Source organism: Aquarana catesbeiana, linkage group LG11, assembly GCF_042186555.1.
Source record: "Aquarana catesbeiana isolate 2022-GZ linkage group LG11, ASM4218655v1, whole genome shotgun sequence".
In the NCBI taxonomy this organism is placed as follows: Eukaryota; Metazoa; Chordata; class Amphibia; order Anura; family Ranidae; genus Aquarana; species Aquarana catesbeiana.
In genome coordinates this window covers 109,879,309-109,889,687 of record NC_133334.1, presented here as the reverse complement: position 1 = coordinate 109,889,687, position 10,379 = coordinate 109,879,309, and the positions used below count along the sequence as shown (strand labels likewise).

Here is a 10,379-nt window from a genome sequence, read left to right as displayed (position 1 = left end):
ACTCCTGTCATGGTGACTACTATCACTGGGACAGAAGGTGTTGGAAAATCCAAACTTTTATCGCTGTCACCAGAAAAGAATGTGCATTCACCAGGATGCACCTGGAACTCTCATTTACTCCAGTACACATGTATCCCCAGGACAGAATGTCACAGAAAATATCCAAAAGCGATACAGCTGTGAACAAAAATTACATTGTTTTTTGTTATAACCTACTACGCATGTCCAAGACTAAAATAGAATATGGATATAAAAGATAAAAACAATTTGTCACCGATCGATACATCAATCGGTTAGCAAAAAAACTCTATCAGGAATCGACGCTCCTGTCAACTACAAATTGTTGACAAATATGCATGAAATAAAGTATACATGCAATCAAACAATTAAATATTGTGCAGATCTGTAACAGGCAGATACATCTAAAGGTAAACAAAGTTCTTGGTGTGATTCGTTCAGTGGAAACAGGAAAACATGCTGGATAGTGCACAAATCACCGCAAATCCTCCACACAGTGCTCCACACGCCCCTCTGGGGTACAAACTCACCACAATGTTGGATATAACAAGCCTTACATTGTGGTGAGTTTGTACCCCAGAGGGGCGTGTGGAGCACTGTGTGGAGGATTTGCGGTGATTTGTGCACTATCCAGCATGTTTTCCTGTTTCCACTGAACGAATCACACCAAGAACTTTGTTTACCTTTAGATGTATCTGCCTGTTACAGATCTGCACAATATTTAATTGTTTGATTGCATGTATACTTTATTTCATGCATATTTGTCAACAATTTGTAGTTGACAGGAGCGCCGCTTCCTGATAGAGGTTTTTTGCTAACCGATTGATGTATCGATCGGTGACAAATTGTTTTTATCTTTTATATCCATTTGCAATTTTTTCTTAAGTGGCTGCTATTTTACACATTACTTCCTTTGGAGGATTGTTTTTCATATTGTTTTATTGGTTATCCGTAGCGCTGAGTGGGGAGGAATTCAGGAACGGATCATTTTTTTCTTCCTTTGTGTTTTTATTGTTTTCTAAAATAGAATATGTTGGCTTAAGATACTTTAGGATGTGTATTTTTCCTTATGTTGAATTAACGATTTCCTAAGCATGGTCAATCTCACTGATTTATTCATTAAACAATAATTCTGTTCCACTTTTTATTTCACATGTGGTATAGTACTAGCTTATGAATCTATCTATATTCTGATGCAGTGATCCTTCATTTGAAAACGTTTATTATTAACTGTTCTTTTTAGCGTATTCCTAGTTAGGGAAATGTGAATATTTAACATTTCTAACAAATGCCAAGTCATTGCACCTTTACAGAGTGACCCACAGGCATAACGTCAGTCTTTATTAAACAGCAGCCCAGAGAAGACATCCTTAGTTGCTAGAGGTACTCTGTCTTTAGAGATCCGCTGAGGGAAAGAAAGCCTCTGTTATCAGGTTATCACCTTAAAAAAAACAACAACTTTCAACCCTGAAGTACAAGTTCTATCATAAACATGAGTTTTCAATAGCAGGTTGAAGCCTAAATTGAAGACAGTCTTTGACATAAGCGGGTCTCAAAGACTGGAAGTCGAGAAGTATGGCCTGCATAAAATGTTGACCTCATTTACTGAAGAACCTTAGTTATAGAAACAGGAAAAAAAATTTAGAAGGCACATACACTGGAGAACAGGACCTTTGATCAGTGACTTATCTTTGCACTTGCTGGAGAACAGTCAATATTATACACTGGAAAACAATCCCTTCGAACAGAAGTTATCCCTGTTCAGTCAAGTGTGGTTTTTCTTCAAAGAAAGGTTTATGTCATTAGGAGTATCCATTGTTAAAAGGTGGTTTTAAATTACCGAATGACATTCTTGATTTATGGAACCATTCATCGTATGACATTTTGTAACATTAGACATCATTTAAATCACTGGTTAACAGTAATCATCATTAGACATCAGGATAATTCACTTTAGACTTTCCATCATAAAAACGCCATCCTTCCTGAGGCTACTATCCTCTTTCAGCAGTCAGCTCAAGTCAGCAGAGGAAATTTTAGTCAATGCAGAAATTGACCATAAAAAATACCTAAAAAGCAATTTCCCTTTGCCTATTTAAGTATAAGTATTCTTAATTAATGGCACTGAAAGATGTACTGGAGAAAGGAAGCCTGTTCTCTCCCTTTCAATCTCTTTTGGTGTCTATTCTCTCTGCACCTCTTCTACTTGTTGCCACACATAACTTCATGCAGATTTTTACAGCTGCAGTTCCACCACATCACTGTCAATCCAACCTTACATGGGACCAACTCAGTTCCCATAAAGACTCCTGCAATCGTTACATCTCTTTACTGTCCAATGCCACTGAACCCTGCAAGCCAGGGGACTGGAAATATGACCTAAGTACATATACTTCTACTATCATTAATAAGGTAAGTGATGTTCCTGAAGATTATGATTATTATAGATTTGGTTTGTTTCTTTCATACCTCCTTAGTTTTTTATTTGGCAATTTGCAATAGATCTTGCTGACAGAAGTGTGAATATATTTTTACAGCACCATTAAGTAAGGGGATGTATGTAGAGGGGGGTGGACTCTAATTGCATGGTTCTCTAGAAGCTTCCTGTAACATTCCCAGTCTTTAACAGTCTCCTTCATCATGCCCCTGGTCTTCAACCACACCTGTAGCTTATCTGTAGTCTTTCACCATCTTCTGTAGCTGCCCGCTGTCGCTATACATCTTCTGTAACATGCCCAGTTTCTCACCATTTTCTGTACCATAACATACACTGAATATTAAAATTACATTGTATATATTTTTTTTAAGTATTAAAAAGATTCTGCACAGTATATTTTAAAACATTTTAGGTTAACTTCATGCACTTTACTAGCTTCATGGACTACTGTGAAATGCCAACAGTATCCATGAGTCCAAATTCTCTAATATTAACTCTATACAGAGGAAACTGCCACGTGATAAGCATTACATATGGGCAATGAGTCATTTCTCTCATCAGTGTTGCATTAAATCTTGCATTTTGTTAGATAGCATGAATACTAGTTGAACAGTTTTCAAGGTGACAGAGTGTAAACTGCCTTGACTTTAATACTGCTGAATACACATTGAATGGAACTTTTACTACATACTCTTAGTAGGTCCAAGGCTGATGTCAGGTGGGCGATTTTTCAGTCATTACCCCTATTTTGTTATAGAAAATCCTCACTAAGAAATACATAATGAGTTTGTATGGGATTGCACTCTTAAATTTGTAAAGCTATGTGTTGCTCTGTCGCTCAGCAAAGTCGCTTATGACAATTGATCTTAAGGAATCTTTATGGGATGCTGCTCAAATTTCTAAAAGAGAGCAATTTGTAGCAGAGTAAAACCCAATGATGTAGTACTATTACAAGCAGTTATAGTGGTTAAATTGCTAGCTGCATCGTTGGCATTAGCGATTTGTAGCAGTATTTAATTTCTGCTACCAAATCGCCCATATAACATCGGCCTAAGGAAAATTGTACAATTAGGCTGTAACGTGTGTGGCCAGCTTTAACTTTGCCTTATGTAAACGTAACCCCTTGTTTGCCCAATCATTTCTCCAGGACTTCGTGCTGATGACTAATAATCCTACTAATTGGCAGCTTTTACATAACATTTATGAAAACTGCTATCCATAGTTACATAGTTAGTAAGGTTGAATAAAGACACCAGTCCATCCAGTTCAACCTGAGTGACTGTGCGTGTCTACAATTATCCCTATTTATTTAAGGTACCCATATAGCGCCGTCAATTTATGCATCGCTCCACACATACATCGCACACTCACGATCCCTACCCTCAAGGAGCCCACAATCCAAGGTCCCCAAACTCACATTCATATACTAGGGCCAACTTTTGGATAGAAGCCAATTAACCTACCAGCATGTCTTTGGAGTGTGGGAGGAAACCGGAGTACCCAGAGGAAATCCACGCAGGCACAGGGAGAACATGCAAACTCCAGGCAGGTAGTGTCATGGTTGAGTATCCACAACCTCTCCTGTACACTTTAAAATTATTTTGAATAGTGAAAAAAAGATTTAACACATTGCAAAAACAAATGTTTTTTTAATGTCCACTTAAAGCGTTTGTTACCTCAACATTTCATATTCCTTATATATGCCTGCTGTACCATCTACTTGTATGAGAAAGTATCCTGTTCTCTTAGTATTGCTTCCTTTGTGTGAAATCCCTGGTGGTCCTGCTAGTCCTCTTGCTTTCCTATTAAAAACTGACCACACTAAGCAGGAGAGCACACCGTGGTCAGTTCTTGAACTATGCCGGGAACTCAGTATGCTCTCCTCCAATGATCAGACTTGTCCTGAAACGCCCCCCACTGCACAGCCATTCATTGAGAAGATCAGTGTACTGCTGCCTCTCCTGCCCTCAGCTCATATGCAGTTGAGAACAGAGGGAATTATTAAAAAGGGTAAAAGGGTATTTATATATATATTTTTTTTTATATCTATACAAAATATTTTGCCTTTCATTTTGATTTTAAACTGAATGTGTTGTTATACAAGGTGATCATTTACAATCACTTTAAGCATGTTATAGCTAATTCCCTCGACCTTGACATCTTATTAAAAATGTTTATCTCTCACAGTGGGATTTGGTATGTGAAAGAGAATGGTTGAAAGAACTAGCACAATCTATCTACATGGCTGGAGTGCTGTCAGGGGCAATGGTGTATGGATCTCTTGCAGACAGGTAAGACATCATGTGGACCTTAAAGTAGAACTATAGGCAAAACTTTTTTTTTTTTCATTTTAGATAAAGTAAGCTAGGGTTATAATCCCTGTAAGTTTTTTTGCCATCTTTGTCCCATTGAGGAGATTTACCTTCACTTCCTGTCCCATAAGCCAAAACAGGAAGTGAGAAGAGATCCCTGAACATTAAGGGAATCCATTGGAATCCCCAGGTCACCAGAACCAGAACTGTCCTCATTGAAAGATTTTTCCTCTATTATTGTTCTGGAGACAGCCATCTTACTTTCACTTTTTTATGATATTGGTAAACACGACAAATAGAGAGGGTGAATCTCCTTAACGGGGGCCAGAGGTAGCAAAGAAAAATAAAAACAGGTGTTCTAGTTCCACTGTATCTGCAATGGACCCCTTAGCACCAAGCCTGGGTTCCTACACCACGATACAGCTTCCTCCACTCTGAAACCAAGAATTATAGTTGAGAATTGCACCCAATAACTAGACAACATTAGCTTAGGTGCAAACTGGAACTGACTTTACTGTAAATTCACACAGAATATATATCACACAAGATCAGGTAAGAGCTTGAGCACATTATCCTAAACAATATAAACTGTAAACAGTAATATTATTAGCACATCTAAGGAACAGCCAACATAAACAGTAATCTAATTAACATCTAGTCACCTAGACAAGACTAGGTGACCAAAGTCAGTGCCCACCCAGACAGTTCGGCACCAGTATTCAAGAAGACCCAGGGCTGTCCAAATCTCTCATTCTTTTCACATACATCTGCTCATTGAGTTTCAAGTTGACTTCATTGACTGTTAATGTGGTAATGTCATCTTGCATTATATAACAGCACATCTTCCTGAAATGCTTGTAGCTCCCTTAAATGCCAGGGCCCATAGTCAGTAGGCAAGAGGCTACCCTGCAGTCCCCTCCAAAAGCCCCTGTCCCAGTTGGGTATGTCACACTATCCAAAACTAAAATAAAAAAGTTTTGCCTTCAGTTAAACTTTAAATACTGTGTATAGGTGCAGGGCAACAACAGTTGAGTCTTAAATTGGAATTATGTTTCCAATTTAAAGCAAGCCATCACACAACTGTGTAAAAAAGCTTTCATTTAAATAGGAAAAAAGATTGAAAGCTAATAGAAACACACACATGCACATTCACCATGAGAATATGAGTGTTTATGATGAATCATGGATGTTTTCATCAGTCCTAGACTTCTCACTGGTGAGAGCACTTACGTGAAATGGTCCTTCAACAACCATCCAAAATAACTTTTTAATCTCCTGGAGAAAGTAAAGCAGTGTGGGCGACCGCTGTTTGCCAGAGCCATCTTGGAAGTAGAAATAGACAGTAAAAAAAGGACATCACATTGAAATTAAACATTGCACAAGGGGAACACTGTATGATTTGAAGGTTTGAAACATGTAGATTTTAAAGATTTGTTTTTGGTGCTAGAAGCCCACACAATGAAGATCAATGGAGCCTTGTGGTAAAGTGGGTATATGCTATTGGGCAGAGGCATAACTAGAACCTTCAGGGCCCCAGTGCAAGAAACCATAAAGGGCCCCCCTGACCCAATTATCCTTCAGCCCTTTCTATCAGTCCTGGGGCCCTTACCACTGATCCCAGGACGCTTTACTCCCATCATGGCGCCCTTTATTATGGTCCCGCATTGGGCAGTTCCTGCCGCCTTTGGACCCCTCCCCATGGTGGTGGAAAGCAAGAGCTTGGTCGCAAGTGTAACCTTTGCGACCCTGGGAACTCCATCACTGTATATACAGGTTAATTCGGTTGGACTGGTTGGTGAGTTGAGCTGGGAATTTTCTCTTGTTTTGTCTTTCATGCGTTGCCCTTCCATGTTCTCCTTGGTGTGAAGGCCAGTTATAGGTGGGGGCAGGGGCCATTTGTTTGTTACTGGTGTAAATTTGGTGGGTGAACATACTGGGCATCTTTGCTGTCATTGTGCTGTGTACTGGGTGTCCAGTGTGCCCCTGTACCTCCAGGATTGGGCTACCTCCAGGCCCACCTGTCCCTTATCTATCCTTCAGAATGCATGTGCTCCCACTATTGAGACTGTCATAAATTTACAAGTGTTAGGACTGCAAGTAATACAGGGTGCCGTGAAGGGGCCTTGAAGCTTATGCATGCATTTGCAAACGTGTGCTAACTAAACCCCTGTTTTTAACGTATACTGTTGGACAGGTTAATTCGGTTGGTAAGCAGACTGGTTGGTGAGTTGAGCTGGGAATTATATATATATATATATATATATATATATATATATATATATATATATATATATATATATATACATATACACACACACACACACACACAGTATCTCACAAAAGTGAGTACACCCCTCGCATTTTTGTAAATATTTTATTATATCTTTTCATGTGACAACACTGAAGAAGTGACACTTTGCTTAGAATGTAAAGTAGTGAGTGTACAGCTTGTATAACAGTTTACATTTGCTGTCCCCTCAAAATAACTCAACACACAGCCATTAATGTCTAAACCACTGGCAACAAAAGTGAGTACACCCCTAAGAGAAAATGTCCAAATTGGACCCAAATTGTCAATAATTTTGTGTAGCCACCATTATTTTCCAGCACTGCCTTAACCCTCTTGGGCATGGAATTCACCAGAGCTTCACAGGTTGCCACTTGAGTCCTCTTCCACTCCTCCATGATGACATCACAGAGCTGGTGGATGTTAGAGACTTTGCGCTCCTCCACCTTCCATTTGAGGATACCGCACAGATGCTCAATAGGGTTTAGGTCTGGAGACATGCTTGGCCAGTCCATCACCTTTACCCTCGGCTTCTTTAGCAAGGCAGTGGTCGTCTTGAAGATGAGTTTGTGGTCATTATCACGTTGGAATACTGCCCTGCGGCCCAGTTTCCAAAGGGAGGGGATCATGCTCTGCTTCAGTATGTCATAGTACATGTTAGCATTCATGGTTCCCTCAATGAACTGCAGCTCCCCAGTGTCGGCAGCACTCATGCAGCCCTAGACCATGACACTCCCACCACCATCCAGAGCAGGGAGAAGGAAAGATTACCACTCTAGGCAGGTGTGTTGTAGGTAACACTCTCCTCAGGGTGGAAGCAGCAGGTGCAGGCTCAGCATGTAATAATGAAGAAGGAAAATCTGGACAGCTGCACTCCGATACAAACGCCTTTATTATGTAAAATAACAAAAATTCATACAGCAGCAGGGTACAGGATGAAATACTGACGCGTTTCACACTCTCAATAGTGCGTAATCATAGCTACACAACCACAAAGCTTTGTCACAAATATATATTATTATGACATAGATCATGTGAACAGTTGTAATGAATTAAATAACAAACAGATGTGGTTAGAAAAAAGAGCACCCATAGCCAGGAGAAAAACATGGAAAAAAACCATGTACATATAACAACAAGAGTGTAATAAGTAACTTAAACAAATCAAAAAAGTTATATATAACAACTCCTGGATTTAATGAGCATATATTATACCTATAAAAGTGCTTATACATACATACATACATACATACATACATACATACATACATACATTTAAAGCTTCGTTTTAAGGGTATCAATAATATAAAGTACATTTATGTATGAAAAAAAATATACATGTGTAATAATAAACACCAAAATGCAAATAGATAGATAGATAGATAGATAGATAGATAGATAGATAGATAGATAGATAGATAGATAGATAGATAGATAGATAGATAGATAGATAGATAGATAGATAGATAGATAAATATAAACATGAAAAAATAGGTATATATGGAGACTTGCAGACATTTCTCCCTCTAGGACTAGCTGCTGGCCCCTTACAAAGTATTACCATCACAATAAAGAGTGGTGTCTGCCATCTTCCCCGAGGGTGTCCCAAGGAGTGCAGTCCATGTCCTGTGCCATCTTCCCTCCATCCCAGCAAACTTTGCTGCCGCTCTCCTCATCTCCATCAAATACAGAGAAGTCAGCCCCCCTCCTCACACACAGCCCGTACCGATGTGTATAGGGGAAAAGTTTCACAGTCCCCCCATGCCCCGGTAAATATCCTGCCAGGAGCAATCCATTCAAGGAGGACTGACACAATGTGCTGGGCAGGGAGGACCCACAGGCCCCTTGGAGCATGGGTGGTGATCCCTTAAGCTACATCCATGAGAGTACACCCTTCCTGCCCCCCCCCCCATGGCGGAACACTAGGACCCAGTCGCAAGTGCGAATTTTGCGCCCCTGGTGGTTGCTGTTGGGTTAGTGTTCACCATGAAAAGGGGGCCCTGAAAGAAAGGGAACAAGGTCAATTTACAGAAAATAAGCAAAGGATTTATTGAATGCTCAAAATAAAATCTCATGTGTGAGGATAAGCAAAGGCCAGTAAGTAAAGACATTTTATGAAAAACAGGTAGAATACAAAGGGATGCATTAAACATAAATATTAATTAGAAATGATCTAAAACGTGAAAAAAAGAAAGTATAAAAAATGAGCAAGAAAAAAAGGGAATGTGACAGGAAGATAAAAAGGTAATAGGAATATTTGTGTACAAAGTTCTTGGTTTTCAGTGGGTATGGAGGAAGGAAGATTTAAGGAGAAATGTAGAAAAGGAATAGGGCCAGGTCTAGAGAGAAAAAAAAAAAAAAAACAAGGATAAGTATAGACAAATTTGCTAAAAAAAAAAAAAGACTGATACATTAAATATGCAAAAGAAGAAATGGAAAAAGAGTGAGAAAAGCTTCAGGGAATAGAAGAATTTTTACTTGAAAAGAAAGGTAGAACTTTGTTGAAAGAGATTAGTATGGTAAAGAAAAGTTTTTATTCAGGAATGATGATTTTTTTTAAATAAAACTGGAAACCTAATTGGGGAAAATATATTAGAATGCTGGGAGCTGAATAATTTGTAGAGAAATTAAACCACTTCAGAATAACAGGATTCTAATCCTGCACTCTTTAACCTAATCATCCATTAATAAGGCGAGGTTTACTAGGTACAGCTACTCTCCCAAAATGAATACCAACAAGGTCTGGACTGCAACTATAACAGAAAATAGAAAGGGAAAAAAACAAGGAAAGCACTCCTTTAGTGTAAAACCTCCTTTTATTTGACAGAATAAAAAAGATTGTTTAAGATTCACTCACATGGTTCCAATAAAACAACCTGTCTCACAAAAGAAGCCAGGGTGAGCCCATCCATCCACCAAGCCGAATATCTGCTCCACGATGTGCTTCTGCCTGCAGCTTGGGGCTATGAGCCAAGGGCTGCTGTGGGAGTTGGGATGCAGTACACAGGAAACAATCAGTAAATGGCGAGATTACCTAATCTGAGGTGTTATGTCGCTATTCCAGGGGTGGACAGCTGACATATGACATGCCTCAGTGTGACACCACAGGACATATATATATATGTATATTATATTGTCAAAAGTGTTGGGACATCTGCCTTTACACGCACATGAACTTTAACAGCATCCCAATCTAAGTCCGTAGGGTTCAATATTGAGTTGGCCCACCCTTTGCAGCTATAACAGCTTCAACTCTTCTGTATAGGCTGTCCACAAGGTTTGACCATTCTTCCAGAAGCGCATTTGTGAGATCAGGCACTGATTT

General features: G+C 39.3%; 1 protein-coding gene across 1 annotated transcript in view; it reads left to right on the top strand.

Moving 5' to 3' along the window:
- The first annotated feature begins 2,136 nt into the window (after positions 1-2,136).
- LOC141112243 (solute carrier family 22 member 6-like) overlaps positions 2,137-10,379 on the top strand; it is a 154,901-nt gene continuing 146,658 nt past the window's right edge. The window contains exons 1-2 of the mRNA XM_073604871.1: positions 2,137-2,430; positions 4,643-4,746. Coding sequence (XP_073460972.1) covers positions 2,137-2,430; positions 4,643-4,746 — 398 coding nt within the window. The remainder of the gene's footprint in view (positions 2,431-4,642; positions 4,747-10,379) is intronic.